Consider the following 22,298-nt stretch of genomic DNA (forward strand, 5'->3'; position numbering starts at 1 on the left):
CCCCTATCCACTGGTTGCTGCCCTATGGACACTTATCTCCCAGTGTTCTCTGAAAAATGATCTAAATACCAGGAAATACCCCAAGATCAGGAGGTACAGGCAAGGTTGAGTTTCTCTGTTTTTATCATTTGGGTCAATCTGACCTCACCAGGACCCTAAGAGGCAGAACCAGCTATTCAACCTAACAGTATAGAGTTTACCAGTGGAGAGGTGGAAATAATTAGAGCATGTAAAAGGCATACACAACAATCTTAGCGTCCTTCCTGAAAAAAAAGTTTCAAGAAATTATGACAGAGAAAAGTCTTTTACACTTTTGTCATCACTGGGTAAGGAATTTCCAGGTACAGAAGTCAAATGAAGACAGCAACAAGGATCCAGATTTAATGGGGAGTTTGTCAGGGAGTAGCAAGATGACTAAAGGGTTGAAACAACTGATGATCCTGACTCTTAATTCAAGTTAAACTCTTCCAATAATCCAAGAAATGATACAAGAGGACAAAGGCAATTGATTTTTTCCTTTCTTTATATACAGGTTAAGTACCTCCATTCTGTAGATGTTAAAACACTATCAATCCACAGCCTGAAAGAATAGTTTTCCTCCTAAAACTTGATCACCAACCACAATGTAACTGTATCTCATCATAAGAGCTGCAAAGGAAACAATCCTATTGTTCAACTTTCAGCAGTTCGCTTGGTGAGTGCTCTTGTCATGGATATTACTACCATGTACTGCAATAAGCCAAAAACACGCAGTCGTCGTCTATTTAAACTACCATTTGTTAAGAATGTGCAATTAATCTGGGCTATGTTAATATATTTATGATGGACAGGGAAATCAATTCGAAATTCAGGATCTCAGCTTAAAACCAATAAAATCTGTAACTTGAGAAAACGAAATTGAAAGACTGGAAAAAACACAGGTAACCTCTGGAGGTTCTCATCTGTGAGTTCTGAATTATCAATACCACTTTAATATCTATACATAAAAATCTCTACCAGGTAAGAGAATCAAAATTAAGACAGGGCTTGTAGGATATGGCAACCTGGCTGAAATTGATATTCATTAGAGTACTCTTTGCATGAATAGGAGCATTTGGACTCTGTGGTCTTTATCAGAGCCCCAGCTGGTAATGGTTGAAGGTTAATGCCTTACCCCATTCTGTTCAATTTTCTGTCCTAATTAGTCCTCCAAATCTATAGCTGTGAGCACCAAGTGTCTGTGCTCAAAAGAAACTAATTAATGCTAGCAAATTAGATCAAGTCCAAAGATCCAACAGCCAAACTCTTAAATGCTCCTTGTTAATAGGAAGTGTAGCTGTCAATAACTGCTGTTGGTGGCTATAATGAGGCCTCTTTCTTTCATTGAAAGTGATTTCATTTCTCTTTGTCCCTGTAAAAGCTGTTCCATTCCCTAATAAATAAAAAATAAAAAAACCCTACACAACTAAGTTGCAGTGGTTAAGCTAGAAGTCTGACCCATTTCTTGTCATCAGCTGGGTTGAAATGACATGGAGGGGGGAAGGACAGAAATAATCAAACAGGGCAAGTTCTATCCCTGAACATATTCTTCAAAGTCCTGAAAACTAGTTAGAACACTTAAATTTCTATCACCAAGCAACACAATATGCCCTCATATTTCTTTTCTGCAATATCCCCAAAATTAACCTAGGCTACTTAATGCTGTTATCATTTAAAAGAAAAAAAAAAAAGACCACGAGATCTAGAATCTCATTTCTTCAAATTGTAATTTACATATAGCTGTTCTCTCTATCCAGTTTGCTGGGGCAAAGCTCAATATACCATAATCCCTCTAGAGATTGTATCAATTCACATAGTTAAATGTGATGAGAGTAAATGTTCATTGGAAACATATAGTGCTGAATATTTTTTTCAAAATAAATGCTATTCTGTGCAAACAAGATCATATAAAAAATCAGCATCTTACTCTTACCAGATAGACTAGCCAGAAAAAAAAGGACAAGGCAATTTATTACCACTACTAAATATAGCAGTACACTATCAAAGCATCCAAAATAATTTCACTAACAGACAACTGCATAACATGTACAACATAATGTAATATCAATAGCTTCATACACGGTCATGGGGTCACACACAATATGACTATAATGTACGTCCATATTCAGATAATAAATATAGCAACAGAGGACAACAGCTTTTTTCCATTCTCCACCTGCAGTTTTGTTGCTGAATTGAAACTATGCTCTCAAATTATACTAACCTTCCCCTCAAGAAAATGAAGTTGAAATGCAGGTAATAATGCAGCATTTTTTCATCCTCATAAGAGAAGGTTATTTTGGTCATAAAAATGCTCTCGTGTCACCTCTCAGGCTTTCCATCAAACTCTGAATTATATGTACATAAGCACATGTAGACAATTTCTGGTCACAGCAGTTCAATTAAAAAAAAGGTACCAGGAGCTGTCATGTTAACACATTGATTTTTATCAGTCACTTGATCTTTTTTCTTTCATCATCACTGTGTTCCCAGACACTCCTGGGAGTGACGTGAATTTAAAAAAAAAAACAGTGGTAAGGACTGTATTTTCACAATAAGGCAAAGCAGATGAGCAAAGTTCGGTTATAAATGGTGATCTTAGCTTTAATTTCCTTCAAGACAATAAGACTCATCAAAATTTTTAAATGTGAGCTGTCATGTAATTTCCCACTTCTATCAGTCTTAGCATCTTCCAGCATCAACCTCAGAACCACAACTGTAGGTACCAACAGGTTAATTCTCCCCTAGCATTCAGTAAGGGTTTGAATCAATTAACAGAACTTGGCCTGCAATACAAAAGAAAGTGAGCAATATCAACTAAAAATTGCTAAGTATTCCATACATTTCATTATCTGCATTTCTGATAAGAAAGTATATATAAAAAGATTTTTTTTTAAGAAGAAGGAGTATCTAAAGGTATGCTTGGGCATTTAAATGTGCAGTATCGCATGTAGTTCAATCAGAAATTTCTTTGGTTTTATGGACCTTGATATGTCAGGTGTAAGGGTCATGGTCTAGAGCAGGTGGTCCCTAGGGGGACAGAGATAATGTCAGAGACAGGACTGTTGAGTAACTGCACATTATCAAAACTCTGGTTGACACTGGTCATGCTCAACTGTAGAGAAGCCTGCAGTAGTGTTGCATCCCATCATCTTCACTAAGTATCAACATGAGCCCCGAGGAGGAGAGGGCTAATGGGAAATCTGGAGAATGGGAGGAGGGTGGTTGCTTGGAAATGTCCTTTTCCAGCCATACTTTCCAAACCATTTTTTAAAGCCTTGCCAAGTATCACAGTTTTTTTTCAGCAATGTGACTCCAGTTGCTTTAATTATACAGCTCCCACAGACAACGGAACCATCATAATAGTTTAATCCACTGAAGGAGATGGAAATATCTTCCTTGTGTCTCCCTCATAACAATTATTTTTAATTAATGAATTTTTTTTAAAGGACAGAACAACTTGTCATCTTGGTCAAAGGGATGTCTCCCACAATATGCTTCAAATAATAAATGGCTACATTTACTTCACCATCTTTCTAATGGCAGAACCAGGCTGATTTGGACTATCTATCCCTGTATTCCCCCTGAAAAGCGTGTAGTTCAATTTCCTACTTGAATCCTTGAACCTTACAAATGAGTCTCAGTTACAGAAGAAATCTGCACTACCTCTTGGTGATCTTTAAAGGCCCAAATCCAGATGATGTATCAGTTACAGAGAACAAAATTCAGAAGAAAAAAGTTCAGAACTAAAACTCTTTGTCTCTAGAGCAAGTTTGTTCTTCTCCCAGCAAAAAATGTTGTGAGGTTTTGGAAGGTGGGTAGAAATGCTTTACAATGCAACAAATACACAAAACTTATACAAGAAATATAATACAGAATTAATTTCATGACTGACTCAGTGACTCAGTAACTTCTCAATTCAGGACTTCTTCAGTCTGAACCCACAACATGTCAAAGCCAGTTAGCTGTTTCTATTTTCCAAACCAAGTAACCCAAAATTAAAGCAAACTAAGTTTGATTTAATTAAACTAAGTTAACAGTCCTTCAAGTTTGTACATTTCTGTTCCCAACAGTTCTTCTCTACCTTAAACCATCAAGTTCAGTTTCAGAATTTGTAACTTTGAACAGCAGAGTAAGTGCTCTCAAGAAACCGGACAAGCTTTTCTGTAGATATGATCAAGACCAACCGAAGTTCTTGCAGGTTTTTTTGTGAGTGTCCCTTGTTTGAGGAGTAATGGAAAGTAAAGCACAGCTAGATGAAAATATAGAAGTTTTGATATGCTAAAGAGAACAGTTCTGATGAAAAATGCTAACTCCAGGTTCCTGAAATGTGCTATGATTTTGCTCTTAGTCGTATCTACATTTTACAACTGGAAATCAAAGCAAAAAACTTGATAATTCCACAGAAAAAAAAACTTAAGAAATTATTTCATAAAATCAATGGACAAGGTACTAGCTAATAAATGTTCCTTTAAGTTACATAGGTTTGAAATGTGAAGGACATGCTGATACAGAAATATATGGATATAATATTATTTCTGGCAAACTCATGCTACAGTTTGTAAAAAATACAGTGAAAAGACCATGTATGACAATGTTGTTGTGTTTTCTTGTTTGCTTGGTTTTTATTTTTGTAACTCATATAGCAGCCCATGATTTCACACACATACAATGTATGGATATGAACACAATAAAGCAATTTACATAATGGTCCTTTAACACTGACTAATGTTTCCCAGAAACATAACCAATTTAATAAAATTACTAATATATCCATTTTCACTGAAAAAGTGCTTGAAAGTCTTAAAACACACAAAAATTATTCTGAGACAGAGAGGTACAAAATTCTTAAGAAACGCACAGCACACACTATATTGGAACAATCTGAAAAAAAAGTCTAAGTAAATTTAAATAATCTAAATAAAATTAATCTAAGTATAATCTAAGTAAAATATGACCAGACACAATACTGAATTGTTCTTAAAAATGATCAGATGGACATATTTTCATGTTTTCTTCATCCTTAAACCACTCTAGTAGGCGAACAACCAAGCATAACAACGGGTCACCCACTCAACCGTGCACTAGGACGGCAGGACCACTTTTTGAGTTAACAAAACCTTTCTATTTATTTATTTATTCATTTATTTAACCCTTGGGGTTTCTTTTCCCTGGACAGCTCTGGGACACGTGCTGGACAGGCTGTCATTACTTGCATTATTAGCTCTGATAAGCACACAGCTCTAGGTGGTATAGCTGCAGGCTAAGGTAACGGGCTGGATACAGATGGACCCCCGCGCTCACGCAGAGTACTATTGAATGTATAGGGGCTCCCCATAGGGATACATGTGAACCCAGCGTGATCAAACCATTTGTTAAGGCCCACACTTGTGGAATAGTTTTATTTCCTATATTACCAATGCATTTACCACAATTTCCAAAAGACAAAATGAAACCTATTAATAGGAGTTTCTCAAACAAAATTAACATAACGCAGGAAAATCCTACACTGAGAGCAAGTTAAAGGAGTAGTTACGCCACTTGGTGTAAACAGCTCCATTTCATGCATGTGTGTACACTCTGCAGCACACAAACAATTGCAGGAGCTTTGATTACTTAATTACACAGCTTATAATTGTTTACAGCATAAAAAGCATTGCCTATTTACTCTGATTAACACCTATCCCTGTGTACTAACAAGACAAATTTATTCCAGGAATAATTTCACAATAGATTTAAGAAATGATAAACCTCCAGTTCACAAAACTGCTTAAGTTTCATTTCCCGTGGTTTGGTCTCTCCCCTCCATCCTGACAAAAATAGCTGAACTTATGCTACTACCTTTTTATCTTTTAATAAGAGTATCAATGTGGGTTTTTGCTTGCCTGTTTGATCAAAATTTTTTTCAGAAATACTCTGTTTCCACTTCTAACTGCCACACAATTTGATCAAAGCTGGCTTGCAGGTGACAGGAATGAGGGGAAGACAGATGCATCCACAAACCTCATTTTCCTAACGAAACGCAACTGAATTCTATGCAGGAGAAAGAAATTATAGTTTTGCCTAATGTCACAGAAAGAGAAAAACCATAACATTTGGCTTTAAAATTTATGGAGGCAAAACAACAGAGAAGCTGCAAGGCAACAGTCTACAACTCACAGCTCAAGAATCTCCAACACTGGTTGCTGCCACAGAAAATGAAGATGCTGAAACCAAAGTCCTCATCTTACACAGAGAAAGTTCAGGGGAGAAAAACACATACACAATCACCCTTTGGTTTACCCTCAAACAATATTATACAAACAGCAAGCTCTCAGAATATTCTTAACTGACATCTTCTTTCAATGACCCACATTACTGCAATTACTTTTCATTTTTTTCCCCCAACAGGTATAGAGTTCAAAGTAAAAATGATTCAACTATTGTTCAAATGTAAAAAGGTCTATTAAGTCCTTCTAACAGCACTGAAAGGTACTTGTCATGTGATGCTACTTTCTTCTGGCAGATATTCCCAACTCTTTTCCCACTTACTCAATGTCAAAATTACTGTAAGACTACTCTTTTTTATCTTTTGAAGAACCCCTAAAAGCAGCTGCTTAGAAATACACTGGACCATTTTAACTAGACTTGACTTTAAAGCTAGTGATAAATGTCTAGATGTCTCCTTTGAAGCCACATCCCATTGAGGAAACAACTTTTCTTTCTGCCACAGTAAAAATAATACAGGGAAAACAATGTGGCAACAAACTAAAATGCACTCCTTTGTCAGTAAACACTGTTGGAAGATGCACAGAAGACAATGCTGAAGATTTGAAGAAACAAGTATTAGAACAAGTTACACAGTGTGGGAGGTTTGCTATACAATTGAGTGAAAGTACAGTACAGAAGTTTCTAACTTCTCTCAACTTGAGTTATTTGCATGTCAATAATGAAATGCACAAGGACTTTTTTTGTGAGCCACTAAAGGAAAGATAAACTGGAGAAGATCTATTCTCAACTGGAAGTGGCTTCTTGAATAAAAACCAATTTATCATGGAAAAACTGCACAAATGTATCCACTGATGGAGCGGCTGCTTTGACTGGAATAAAACAGGGATTCCAGACTAAGGCTACAGAGACAGTGAAACACTTCACTACATCACTCATAGGTGAACTATTGCAGCAAGGCAGTTGGAGCCAGGAGTGCACAAAGTGCTACAGGATGACACTGATGTGGTAACTTTATAAAAACAAGCCCTTCAAACAGTGGCATGTTTACCAGACTTCTTGGCAGCTTTGCCACAGCTTGTACCGAGATGGGGAGGGGCCATGAAAATCTCGGGCACCACGCAGAGGTTCGCTGGGTATCTTGCGGCAAAACCCTTAAGGGAGCTGTCAAACCTGACACATTTTTCTTCTACAAAAAGACAAGAGTTCCAAATTTTCTGACCTTTTTGGTGATGACAAGTGGTGTGAGTAGTTTGCTACCTAGCAGGAATTTCCAAAAACTAAACACTCAGTGCGTCCCCTCAAGGTGAAGATGATGTTTTAACAATGAGTGAAAAAGTAACTCTTTTGCAAAAGAAACTTGTGCTTTGGACAGAGCATTTTGAAAACAGGTGTTCAGATATGTTCCCCTCATTATGTGACTTTTGAGTTGGTTTTATTGCCAAACACAATGTGAATGTGTCACCTACAAAAACCTCTTCCATCTATACACCTCAAAAGGATAGAAACAGAATCTTCTAACCTGTCAAAAATCTTCCAAATGAGAGTTTCAGTGGGTTAAAAATATAAATATGCAACACCTTCCAATGAGTTTTGAAGAACAACTGATGGACATCTGGGGACGTGGTCATTTACTAGTCCAATTTTAAGCAAAAACTTTGCAAAATGTGTGGATGGTATTGAAAAAATGGCTATAGTTTAATAAGTGCAAGGAACAATGTACTTTTTCCACTGGGATCTATGCATCTTTGTGAGGTATCTTTTTGACGTATGACATCCGTTAAAATCAAGTATTGAAATAAACTGAACTTAGAACCAGACCTTCAAATTCCTCTATCACAGTGTTAAATGAAGATTATGAAGCATGTTAAGTCATATAGATGTCAATAAAAAATACTGTTATTAACAGTAAACTTTTCAGAGCAAAAATGTTTTTGTACCATTGGTAAATAGCATAAAAAATATTTTAAAGTACTGTTTATTTCATCTTTATCTCTTCCTTTTTTAATTTCTATTTTCATGTTTTGTAGTGCATATTAACATACTAGTACAATGGTTCATTTGCATAATTTATAAATAAATATACATATATTCGGATTGTGCACTCAGAAATTTTTTACTGATGGGGTGCACAATCAAAAAAGTTTAGAAAGTACCAATCTAGACGACTTGGGTGTCAGAAGAAGTGGTGATACTACTTTAAAGAGTTATTGTCCAGTACTCTTCAAAAGAAAATGAAAACAGAAGTAGACTGCATCACCCTATTTCGATGTCTGTCTAATAACAGATGTGGGTTTATGTGCACATATCATTCAAATGCTGGGGCAGGGAAAGGATGCAGTTAGGAATATTGGGAATATTTACACAAATTTATCATAATGAGAGAAGCCCTAACTGAAGGCTCACATGAGGCAATTCTTTTTTATGTAAGTATCAGATATTACATATAGGAATGCAATAACTCTTGTGTGGCTCTGTCACCACACAGTGTAGACTGAAATGTGCAAAATTTTGTATTAATCATACTAAATTCCACAGCACTCGAGAACAAGTCATTTTGGAAAACAGTCCACATCACCAAGCAGCCAAAGCCAACACAGCAGATTTATATGCTTCAGTACTGGTTTCACAGTGAACAGATAAGATGCAGATCACACATATTAATTCTCTGACTACATGATTTCAAAACCAAGGATTATATTCAGGGCACAAATATACATCTGATATCAGAATATATCTGATCTCCTAATGAATATTTGACTCTTACCTTGCACCTTATCTAAGCACAGCTCCTTGGCTCGATCCCTCATTATTTGTGGAATCAAAACATCTTTTTCTACATGTCTCAGCTTAGAATTTTCTGCAAGAGTGAAAAAAAGATAATTTTGAAAAAAAGATTTGTAATATCTATACATCAAAGTCAATCTAAAGAAATAACACAGCATTGCTTATATAACAGACACTAGTACACTAAAACTGTCATAAACAGCAGCTAAAAGTACCATGAAAGGACCACATAGATCAAAAGGATGGTAAGTCCAAAATTTAAATTTGCTCAGATACAAATATGATCATTATCCTGAATATTTCTATTCTGCTTAATGTACACAATGAACAAAAATAAAGGAGAAAATTCTAGCAGCACATTTTAATTTCTGCCTTAGTGAACAGAAAATCTGCATACAGACAGCACAAACATTAATTACTTTTATTTCAGGATACTAGTATTTTTCTATGCACATTATCTGTATGTACTTTTTTACTCACTGGCACAAAGCCGAGAAACATAGCACATGCTAGAGCACACCCTAAAATTTTTATTGCTATGTGGAAGTCTTCAGTTCTTGAGAAGAAAACTAAGTCTTTTCAATGAAGGATCTAGGAGATTTTTCATTGAGAAATCCAATCTAACAGAACAAATGCTGCTGTCTGAATTCTGCACTTAAAAGTACAGTTGCAGTTTGCTTTCAGTTGTCTCCAGAACTCAGTACTCTTGAACACAGCTAGTGAGTTTGAACAAACAAGACAGATCATTTTAAAAAACCCTGCATTTCCAAACCCACTTTCTTCAAAACAAAGGGATGAGAATTTATCAAGCACAGCCTTTTACTTCTCAGCTTCTGAGTTAAAAAACCTTTAAGGACCTTCGTTCAGAACACTGTATAGTTCAGCACAGTTATATCAAATACCTGGTTTTCATCTTCAAACACACTATTTATTCTTCCTTTGATTTTGATATTACATTTCAGAATAGCATCAGCTGGGATGCTCATATTATGAAAACCATACTCTCAGATACAGTTATTTTGAGTGACAATCATTTCATTTTAAAATTGCTTATTAAAAAAAAAAGATGAAATGACAAAAAAAATTAAAAGTGCAATGTATTGAAATTAAGGAAAGAAGGAGATTTTAAGTTCCCTACAGCTTTCAAACACCACTTTTCAGAGGATTTTTGGCTACTCTACATAAAAAAACAACGGAGACTAACATTAGTCATCCTTACATCATCATCTTTTAAAGTCTACTAATGCTAAGAGATTACATTAGGAGATTACACAGTATTGCATACATGATATTACTAGTGGAATCTAGCAACAAAACAAAGGATTATAATGAGCAATATACAGAATCTGAACGAAAGACTTACACTTCTCCTCAAGAAAAATATCTTTCTTAGAATTTCTACAGCAGAAAAAAAAAACCAAAGTCTATTCTGTAAATACGACAAAAATACTGAAAACAAATAGCTCATGACTTAAGATTTGCTTCCATATTCTGATTTTCATGAGATAAAACAACTACAAATATCTTTCATTTTAACTTTCTGCAGAATATCAGTGCAATTACTGTACCGAGCATTTGTTACAGAGAATGCAAAGCTGTCAGAAAACTTTAAACATATGTTTTAAAAAGGACAAATCAGTTCAGCTGAATGACATGGCAGGAAATGGCAATACCAAGCTACGTGCCTCAGCTCCACTCACTTCACTCAAAGCAAGCTGGCACTGCAGCCTTCCTGCCCTGTCCCCATCCCTAGGATGCTCTTTTCCCGCTGCCCACACAGATGGGCTCGGCAGCCCTGTGGTGAATGAAAGGGGAAGTTAATTTGGGTTAAAGGTAAATAAATTTCTTGTCAAGGAATTTTTCAGCTAGAAAAATTCCCTGATCCAGTTCACTATATAACTCCAAAACGACCTGTAGGAGGGAATTGTGTGACTCTCGGACAAGAAGAAAGACTGAACCGTCATGAGTACCACTGGTGCAAATTATAGCTTAAACCTACTCCCTTCTTTTTTAAACTTGACTTTGTTGTATTGGTGCTTTGAGCAGGCAGCTGACCTATGAATGTGGGTGGATACAGTTATGCAAGTGGGTTGCTATCTGCCACCAAAAGGGAAGTTTTACCAGTCCCCATTGCCCTCACTCCCATCACATCAGCACTATTATGCACCTTAACACACAGTGAATGACCAGCTCAAAACAGAAAACTAATTCAAATACATGCAAAGAAGTGCTTCTCAGCTGATTTGCACCTCGGAGTAATTGGATCTACTTATCTACTTCCAACAATTAGCATCATAGTCTGAGTTGGAAGGGACTTAGAAGGACCATCAAGTGCAACCCTTGGCTCTCACAGGTTCAACTTTCAGACCACATGGAAACGTAGCAGATAGCAAAGAAATGCAGCAAATAGCCAAGAAGTCTTTAAGGCCTGGGAAGTGCAGCTGGGCCTCCCTAGCTGGCAAAGCTGCCTAGAACCATCTACGGTTCCCACAACCACAAAGCCCAGGGCTTTAGAGCAAGGATCAGCTACCCTCTACTGACAAAGAGAAGTAGGTAGGAATACAATTCCTAGAACGGAAACAGGACACAAAACAAACAAACAAGCAAGGAAGCAAGCAAAGAAAAAGAAATCCTAAAAGAGAAGGCCTCTCTATTAGCTCAGAACAGTCAAAAAGGGTTTTCAGGTTTTAAATTAGCTTAACCACCCAATTTTCTGTTTGATTATTCAACAGGAAAGGGGCATAAGACTGATAGGAAGGAGTAGTTAAAGTGGTGTTAACACCAGCTCAACCAGAACCATGACAGAGCTGTGCTCCAGGCAAACTCCCTCTTCTTAGTCCCATGTTGTCAAACCTGCAGAGGCTGAAAATGCAAGAAGGAGAGGGCACATCAGGACACTGGGCAGCATCCAGTAGAAAGAATGAGAAGAGAGCTACAACAGTAATTCAGAGGTAATTATTCAACTGTATAAAATAAACAAGAATGAAGAACATTTACAAACTCACCTACAGTTTTTAGAAGAATGTTTGTTGGGAAGTATCAGCTTTAAATTATTTGTTTATCTCACAAATTTTTATCTTTATAGGATTTTGCTTTTGTATTTTTCAATCAGAAAATATTTTGTGCTTAATAACGATTGGACTTGATGATGCTAAAGGTCTTTTTCAACCTAAATGATTCTATGAAATTTAAGTCATCTTATACTGTCTAAGTTTCAGGCATCTGGGTGCAACCACCTCTCCAACTAGCTCAAATGCAGACATTCAGTTTGGGTAGTATTATATCTGTGTTTCTGCTGTAACATCTTAAGTATTTGAATATTCTTCCTTGATTCTAAATTGATTCTAAACTATCCATAGCATTACAATTACAGTGATTTTCCTTCAACAATCTTAAAACACTTCACTGAAGTTGGTATCCCTAGCACTTATACAAAATAATAAAGACAAATAAGGCACAAATATTAACAAAAGCAGATACCAGCTAAGACAAATGTGTTCTCGTGCAAAGAAACTGCATTTCTGATACTGATGTGCAAGTGCTTGCAAGATCATCAATCCAACCTAATCATCTCTGCAATAACTTTCAAAGAAACACCACCTCAGAATAAGTACTTTTCCCCCCTTTTGAAAGTTCACTACTCTGCACTAAGAAAGATAATTTTTATTCTAATACCAGATTTGCTGCAGAATAGTCCCTATAGAAGAATCTGCATTTCAACAGTCTTGTTCTTGTTTTATTTTATCTTCAAAACATTATTCCCAGACAAGTAAGAAATACGTTTTCCTACAATTTGCCTTCTGCATTTGAAAGCTGAGACCTTTGGTTCCCATCTACATCCTCAACACACATTTCCTGCTTTTCTGGGTAGGCTCTTTGAGGTGATCATGGCCTTGGGCCACAAAGTGAACCAAAAAGAATATGTTACCTTTCAGCTTCCAGAGGGCAGACAAATGTTAGCAGAAGCTTTTCCTTCTCCCCCTGCCAGCCCAAACTCAGGCATTGTAATCCTCTGAGATTCTACCTTACTTTCTGATGAAATTTCCTAGTATCATCGAACGTTACAAGGGAAAAATGGATGAACACAAACTGATTAAGTAAAGGTTATAAAATGCAGTAAAAACTACGTAGTTTGTAAAAATATACACAGAAGTTAGTCAAAATTAAAACCAAATGCTGCCTCGCAGGTGTTACCGCATATAAGTCACTAGCACCTTGAAAATGTGAATAAGGCTACATCCAAGGAATCTGTGTAATTAAACTACTGAATGTTTCTTAAAGACAGAGATCAGCAGATTCCAGAATGTTCTTGGGACAAGGAACAGAGGAGAGAATAAAGAACAGTTATAGAGGTTATAAACTTGCAGTTGCCAGGAAAAAAAAAAGATATATAGGGAGAAAGCTACAGAAAAGAGAAATTGTTTTCCATAAAACCTCAGCCCAGAGTAAAGAATTGAAGAAAGGAAAGAGATTACTAAACTGGGAGATATCCCTATTCAGCAAATTGCTTAGAACACATTTAAGACTTTTATTTTAACAAATAAAATCTGTGCGTTTTGGCAAATCTCAGCGCTTGAAATGGTTCTCTTGTTGCATACAATATGTAGGGCACGAGACTAAAACAGTAATAGCTTTCTGTGGTTGATCAAAACCCTCAGCTGCAAAACCTGTTTATTGGCATGAAAGGCCAAGGCCCATTGCCATTCAGTTTAACAGGTTGAATTATTTTTGTAAAAATGACCAAAACCCAAAAATTATTATGCATCAATAGGAACAAGAACATCACAACCACTAGAACACATCGAAGTCACTCCATATGGAAGCTGGGAAAACAGATGATGAATACTCTCTTGGCTTCCTAGCCTCTGACCACAGGACCCAGGAAGCCTTGAGAACAACGGTGTAGACCTGTGCAGTCAGCAGCAGATCTTCTAGAGGACAAGGAAAGAATGAAATACAAAGCTGCTTTACAGTTCTAATAATGAAAGAGATTGTAGCAGCTTGTCATACTCATTAGAAGACTATTACAAACAGGGGATACCAAGACAAAAGCCTTCCTAGAAGAGTGTCCTGAGGAAAGTTGTATCATCTCCCTCTCCCCTGCCATTCAACACAATTAGTAAACGTTTTACTCACCCTCTACTTGCTATTTCCTGCTGGTAGCTACAGCTCTGCTTTCACCTCTCTCATTACTTCAGGTAGCAGGGACACAGATTACTCAGAAAAGTTGAGAAAAAGTTGCAATCTACTCTACCCAGATATTTAAAGAAACCTCACACCTTCTGCATCCAAGAGGAATTGTGTCAAGTGATTCCAGTAACAGTCTTTGAAACATGCATTTCTACTTATACAACCTATAATTTCGATTTTCTTGTTCAAAAAATGCTCAAGGTTGTTTACTTATTCATGTTCAAAAAATGCTCAAAATAGTACTTTAAATACTATAGCTATTTCAGTAATCACAGTATATATGAAGAACAGAGAAAGTTTTAGTAACTTTATAATATTCTAATTTGTAACTGTTTTACCTCATGTTTTTCTTGAAATCACTTACTAGCAAAAATGCTGTAGAAAGTTTAGTTGAGGTTCAAGAATCCAAGTTAAACTGTAATACTCCTCAAAATGCATAAATTTCAAAAACAATCACTTTCATTATTTTGGGAGCTTGGTTGAGAAATGTGGAGCTATAAAAGGGACTTTTTTTAATACACCTTACTATTTTTTTCTATCAGCTGCTATCAAAAGTAAGCACTTGTAAGTAGACAGATTTCTAAGATGCCTTTCTTTTTTAAGCTAAGAAATAAAACTTGAAAACGTATTAATGAGAACTTCAGCAGTAGAAATAAGACAGTTATTACAGTCAAAGGGAAGAAAACCAAGGAGATGCAAACAAAATGCCTGTTCTTTAACCTATACCACATTTAAAGGAGCTGTTTTCCTGGAAGGGAAGGTCTTATGATAAGTCTACTGAAACTTGAGTTTACCGGCCATTCTCTCATTCTTCCCATATGCAGACCTATCGTATACTCAATATTTGAGCTGGCTTGGAGAACAAGTTTATAGCTAAGTTACAAAATTGCATTAATTTGGGGGGATTCAGTTATTTTTCATATCACTTGATAAAAACTGTTTCTCAGCTGTAAATATGCTGTTCCATTCCAAAGTTTTGTTTTAAGACACTTGCCTATGAGCTAATTATAAAAATACACTTGAAAAGTACACTTTTTTTTTAACACTTTTATTAATAACAGAAGGAGTAGCACACTGTTCAGTGCATGCTTATTGGCAAACATTCCTTTCGTCAATCAGACTATTGGCTCTAGAGGTTACATATTTTTTTTAAAAAATCAGATTTATTTTAGTCTGCTTGTAACAGTGTTTTGAATAAACAATATAATTAAAGCTTACTACTCCTCCAGAAAAAGAATGCATTCAACTCAAAATTTTCATCTCCATTATTCTGCCTAGCTTATCCTCCCTGTATTAAATAAAATTGACCAATCTTGCATTAATTCATGTGAATAATTTATGACTATGTGCATCATAAAAACTTATCCAAAAAGTCTGTATCATTGAATATATTATCAACTACTCAAAGCCTCTGTTTGAAAACACTAAGTCACACAACGGAACAAATTCATTTAGAGACAGACCCATTAAAGTCATGGGACAAAAAAACCCTTATCCTTCTAAAGGCTTAGGGTCTTTTCCTACAATTCTAATTTGATGTACCGACGTAATTAAATACTTTAAGTATGCAATCCTGTAGCTTTTGAGAGAACTTCTGTGCCTTTACTGACATGGAATTCATGGGGTCAAAGTGACAATGACTTTCAGCATATTGCTTTGTAACCGCAGTCCCACAAAAACCATGCAGAATCCTGCTAAAGGTAAAGGATTTTATCAGTCAAAAACATCCAGTGTAAACTGACAGATGACGGACCAGGCCCAAACACCTGAGCTTGGTAATCTCACTTGCACATCAGTGTTTGCATACAAACTAGAGCCTTAAGTACTTGGTTCCTACTAAGGGTTTTAAAATATAGGACAACGTGAAATGACAGAAGTGTTATAATCCAAGTGAAACTATATATGTGATACCGTGAAACCCTGATTTAAAAGCAAAAGACACTGATCAGTGCAACTTCTCTACACAGCAACCATTTTTTTTCTTCTTTAAATGTATATGAATAAATTTATTTGTACTAAAAAAGTTCCAGATTTTGAGATCTTTCTAATACTGACATCATTTTAAATTAAGATGGAGTACAGGGATGACAATACCAGAGAAAATTTCCAAAGCTTTAACTTCTCACCATTCTATCGTCACCTCAAAGTCAATTTTCACCTTTTTCAGTGGCTGAATTTGTTATCTTACATTTTGCTTTGGGGCTCGTATTCCTGCAATATGGCAGTACTGGATTACCAGAATACTGTTTGCTAAAAGTGAACAATGGCTGTATGACAGAATGTCTGTAATATCCAGAAAGAAAAGGAAAAGCAGACTCGGCAAAGCACACTTTTTTTTAATTACATGCAGATTGCAAATGCTCATACATCTAGTGAGTAATAAGTAAAGCCAAGCCGACACAAGGAGATATTTTTACACTGCTGATCACACAGCAAATCCAGTTACAGGGCCTGAAAATTAATTACAGATTAGGACTTAAGTATTTACTGCTGGAAATAATGCAGGTTCATTAGTGTTTAGCCTGTACCATTGTTCAAGTATGACAGATCTGCCAGTTAGAAAAACTTCGGGTGTGAGCTACCTCAGCCTACCTCAAATGAGAATTCCAGCAAAATGCACAAAATATAGAGTCAGTAACAACTAGGGCCATGAGTGACCTAGGACTAAACTAGCAGAGACAGCCCTAATTCCGCCATTGTAAAGCTGCTGAATGTTTCACTTGGTAACTGATGCAAAGTCCTCAACACAGCTTTCTTTCACTTAAAAACAAAGACACCATGCAGCAGTACTCAGCAATCAAATATACATTTTTGATTTTTTTCTGGGATGCCAAAATATAATAACAGCACAGACACAATTCAATTCTTATATAGGATATGGTTCAACACTTTTTAAATCAAGCCCAAACTTCTGAGTGCCTCTTCTCTGAAACCAGTCCCAAGTGTACAATCCCTATTTCTTCTACATCCCTTCTAACTAACAGTGGATGTTGTCCAAGTATTTTCTGCTTACTTTCACCTGGAGTAAGAAACAGAGAAAGGTCCTGCACCACAAACTACCTCAATGGTATAAATCAAACAGATCACATAAAATAGAGCTAAGCAGTGGTAGCAAAAACTATGCAACAATTTGCATCAGAAACAAGAGACAAGTAAAAGGCAAATCTGACACAGAAAGAGCAAAGTCCCCAACATCTGGAAAAAGAAGGGATGCAGGAAAATCTAAAAACCAACAACTCCCCCCATTATTACAATAGGAGATGTTAACAACCTCAGATTTCTCACCATACCCCATAATGTTAATCAGTTGCTCCAGAACTACATAGTCCTCTTTACTCATTTTCAGAAGTGTACGACAAGGTGTACTGAAAAATAATGTAAATCACAATTAAAAGTTTTAGCCACTCCTTTCAAGATAAAATTTACACCTTTCATTCCAAAGAATGAACACCACACACAAATGAAGAGCAAGGCTTTTGAATAACAGGACCAAATACCATTCTTCCTGCACTTTTTTTAATTCCTTTAACTGGAAGGACTAAGAGACAATAAAAATCAATGCCAACCTTTGACTTCTGTACCTATGTACTTAATGAATAATCAGTATATGTAATAAAAATGAACGAAGATCTTGGAAACTAACATCACAGATATGATCAAAACACACCAGTGTTTTCATAAGTTCCAGAACATGAAATGTTCTGACATGAAGACAAGGCTAAAAGCCTTTCGCTTACATTAACACAAGAATTGCAGATGTTATTCTGGCAACTTATCTAAAAGAAGTTTAATTAAAAGCTGAAAAAGAACAGCTGAAAAGTCACTTTTCCTTTTACTTGTATATTTTTGCCCTTTAAATTCAACATTGTTTTATCCCCCATTATTTTATCCTCCCTATTTTTTGAAATTATCATTTCATTCCTTTCAGGATATTCTTCTAGCTCTGGTCTTACAGCCCTTGCCACTTTGAAACAAAGTTACAACCATTCTGCAAGCCCAATTCTCTCCTTCCACTGAAAAATGGATGTTGTAACTTGTTAGCAGCCTAGATTTCCACATAACAGTAAGAAACAAACATTTTAAGTATCTTAGAAAAAATATTAAATCAGTCTTCAGCCCCTCTGCTTTTAAGCCCTATGTCTAGAAAGGGTACCAAAGTCTGTATTGTATATCTCAGCTACTGACAATGATTCCACTTTTCTTTTTACACATCTGTGAATCTTCAACTGGGGATCCAGACATCATCATCTGAAAATTACAGATATAACCAAGTGCACATTAAAAAGAAAACGTGCTTTCTTATAACCCATGGCCTCTACTACTAAAAACAGCACCCTACATAGTTTTGGAAGTGGTGCATACAAAAATCAAATTCAATGCTGAGCTGCAGCACATTCATTCTGGAGAAGGATAAAACAAACTAATGTAACATTTTCCTAAACTGTGAGGAGCTGTTGACTCCCTCAAAGGCAGGGAGGCTCTGCAAAGAGACCTACGTGAATCAGAGAACTGGGCAATTACCAACTATGTGAAGATTAACACAGTTTAGCACCTAGAATGGGGCAGCCCTGGATGTATGGACAGAGAGGAATGAGATGCTGGACAGCAGCGCTGTGGAAAGGGACCTGGGGGTCCTGGTCGATGGCCAGTTGAATATGAGTCAGCAGTGCCCTGGCAGCCAGGAGGGCCAACCGTGTCAGGCAAAGCATCACCAGCCAGTGGAGGGAGGGGATTGTCCTGCTCTGCTCTGCACTGGCGTAGTCTCACCTTGAATATTGTGTGCAGTTTTGGGCACCACATTACAACAAGGATACAAAGCTCTTGGAGAGCGTCCAAAGTAGGGCAACAGAGTTGGTGAAGGGCTTAGAGGAGAGGAAAGGCCAAGAGCAGTTGAGGTCACTTGGCTTGTTCAGCCTTGAGGAGACTGAGGGGAGACCTCATTGCAGTCTACATCTTCCTCACAAGGGGAAGTGAAGGGGCAGGCACTGATCTCTCTGGTGACCAGTGATGGGATCCGAGGGAATAGCCTGAAGCTGAGTCAGGGGAAGTTTAGGTTGGCTATTAGGAAAAGGTTTTTCCCCCAGAGAGTGGTTGGGCACTTGAACAGGCACCCCAGAGAAGTGGCCACAGCACCGAGCCTGACAGAGTTCGAGAAGTATCTGGACAACGCTATGAGGCACATGATGTCATCCTTGGGGATGTCCTGAGCAAGGCCAAGAATCAGACTTGATGATCCTTGTGGGTTCATTCCAACTCAGGATAATCTTTGATTCTATGAACATAAACTTTTGTGAACAGATTCATCTACCAATTTATTTCCTGAATGTAATCACCTAATGACACAACCACAGTTCCTTCCCGAACCGTGGCTGTCAAAAAACTCCTCCCATACAAATCACGACATAATTCACAGGTTCTATATTCCGAGTTTCAGAGGACTCCTTCATATTCGCTCCCTACTGCCTGGCAAAGCCATAAGAATATTTGTCTTTTGTGACCACAAAATGAAGTATCAGTCACAGTAATAATTTACAGAACTGTGATTCTCCCTCTTTTTTCTCATATATGAGCCAAGAAGCAGTTAACAATGATGACACTAAAACCTACCACACCAGAGTATCTGGGTTAACACCTTACTAATATGAACAGGGCAGCTCACACCTCTTGCAGCTACTGTTCCAGTTTCTCTACTACCTCACGTAGACATGTCTGCTTTTAGTTCACATTCTGAGGTTTTCAACAGAGCCATAACAGCCAGGGACTGATGGGGAACGGGGGGAGGGAAGCAGAAGACACTGGATAACAAGGTAGCAGATTTAGAGAGGTGTCAGTAAGCAACGCCACTGCTCGGCAGATGAATATCAGTATTGGTATCACACAGCATGTACACCCTCAGCAGTCCTACTACAGCTAACATACAACTACAACATGGATTGGGAGGGACAGATAATGTCATTATATAGAAACACAGGGAAGCAGAATGCTGATGAACTTCAGTGTTTGCTCTACACTGAAATCACAACAGGTTGAATTAAGCTAGTGTAATAAGTAGGTTTTTTCCAAAGGACAATTGGGAAGTGAAATTATGTTGTAGATGTGAACATCCACCACTCAAAACGCAGCATTAAGTTTTATAACATTTTCTTAATTCAGTAACAGATCAACACTTAGAGAACACGATCAAAAAACCCAGAAACAAACCTAGAACTTAACTGCTCTATGAATGCCTTGTCTGCAGGGCTTGGAAAGCCAGGCCCAGGACAGGTTTCTATCAGAAATCAGGAGCTTGACCTTGGCCAACCCTCTTAGCTTTTGAAGCAGCAGCCACAGGCTGCACTGACCAAGGTGCACAGCCACGACCACTGCAGTCTGTCACCAGCTACGGGTGTCCCAACACCTCGTGTCAGCTGGAGCCGGCCCACACCACGCAGGGCTCGGTCTCACGGGGAAATGGCCTTTTTACATACCAAGCTGAAGGCACCAGACTCAGGGGTTTAGGGCAGGTGAGCGAACACTACGCGGGTATAAAGCACACGGGTTTTCATTCACTTCTGTGGACACGTGTCTATAATCATTCGGGCAAGACCTCGGCAACGCGAAGCCAAAGGCGACGTAACCTTGGTGTTTAGCCTTTTCCTTCGTTACACAGCCAGAGAGGCCACACGAGCACCAGCGGGCACCTCGCCTCCCCGGGGCTGCCTGGGCGCCGCCCGGCCGCCGGAGGTCACAGGGGCGGCAAGAAGGAGGGACGGAAGGGGCGGCGGGGAAAGGGAGCCGAGAGAGCGGGAGAGCGCCCGGAGACCGCTGCGTGCGGCGGGGACGCCCCGGTCCGCCGGGAACCTCGCGGATGGCGGGCCGGAGACCCTTGGGGTGGCCCTTCCCAGCACCCGCGGGCGCTGCGGTGCAGCCCAGCCCGCCGCCCTCCCCGGCGAGTGAGCGGAGCCAGCGGAAAGCGACGGGGGGTTTCCCACAGGAAGCCCTAGCGAGGCGGGAGGGGCAGGGGGGAGGAGAGTGTGGAGGAGAGTGGGGAGGTGTGTGTTCGTGGGGGGGGGGGGGGGGGGGGGGCGCTCCGCCGCCCCCGTCCTCTCTCCCTCCCTCCCGCCCGCCCCGCGGCCGCCCCTACCTGCGGCGCCGGGGGGAGGCTCCATCTGCGGCCCCGCGCGCGCCGGCAGCTGCGCACACGCCGCGCACGCACCGCACCGCCCCTGCGGCGCAGGCGCGGCCCCGCCCGCTCCTCCCGGCCCGCCCTCAGCGGGCGGGGGCGCGCAGGGCGAAGGGAGCCCTGAGCTGGGGTGGGGTGGCGGTGAGCGGGGCTGACGGGTCGGGGGTGGTTTCGGAGTCTGGGGGTGGTTTCGGAGTCTGGGGGTGGTTTCGGAGTCTGGGGGTGGTTTCGGAGTCTGGGGGTGGTTTCGGAGTCTGGGGGTCACCGAGGAGTCACAGAATGGGTCAGGTTGGAAAGGGATCACATCGGGCTCATCTGCTTCAACTCCCTGCTCAAGCTGGGTCATCCCGGAGGACGTGGCGCAGGATTGCGTCCAGACTCTTCTTGTACGTCTCCAGTGAGGGAGATTCCACAACCTCTCTGGGCAATCTGTTCCAGTGCTCGGTCCCAGTAAAGAAGTTCTTCCTCATGTTCAGATGGAGCTTCCTCTGCATCAGTTGCTGCCCATTGGCTCTTGTCCTATTGCTTGGTACCACTGAGAAGAGCCTGGATCCATCCTCTTGACACACTCCCTTCAGATACTTGTAGATGTTGATGAGGTCCCCTCTCAGTCATCTTCTCTATACTTCCTCAGCCTTTCTGCATAAGAGGGATGCTCCAGTCTCTCAGTCATTTTCTTTGCCCTCTGCTGGACCCACTCAAGGAGCTCCATGTCTCTTTTCTACTGAGCAGCTCAGAACTGGGCTCCCTGCGGGCCCAGATACCGAGAGTACCACTTCCCCGGGAACCTAGGGAGCTTGTGAGTGTGTGCTGCCCCTGACAGGGGCTGGGTGTCACAGCCTCCAGCTCTTGCCTTCCACAGCAAGGGCTTGAAGTGGAAAAGAAGAATTTCAGTGGTGGCTGTTTTAACCAATGAGTTGGTCTGTGACCTTTA

At 39.2% G+C, this 22,298-nt stretch overlaps 1 protein-coding gene across 1 annotated transcript in view; it reads right to left on the minus strand.

Moving 5' to 3' along the window:
• Positions 1–21,415, minus strand: part of CMC1 (C-X9-C motif containing 1) — a 44,860-nt gene extending 23,445 nt beyond the window's left edge. The window contains exons 1-2 of the mRNA XM_051789064.1: positions 21,326–21,415; positions 8,993–9,085 (exon numbers count right to left, since the gene is read on the minus strand). Of these exons, the coding sequence (XP_051645024.1) occupies positions 8,993–9,085; positions 21,326–21,350 (118 nt within the window). The 5' untranslated portion in view covers positions 21,351–21,415. The remainder of the gene's footprint in view (positions 1–8,992; positions 9,086–21,325) is intronic.
• Positions 21,416–22,298: the final 883 nt, after the last annotated feature.

This window comes from Manacus candei, unplaced genomic scaffold (genome assembly GCF_025592945.1).
Source record: "Manacus candei isolate 608988 ecotype Guabito, Panama unplaced genomic scaffold, ASM2559294v1 h1tg000026l, whole genome shotgun sequence".
NCBI classification, from domain to species: Eukaryota; Metazoa; Chordata; class Aves; order Passeriformes; family Pipridae; genus Manacus; species Manacus candei.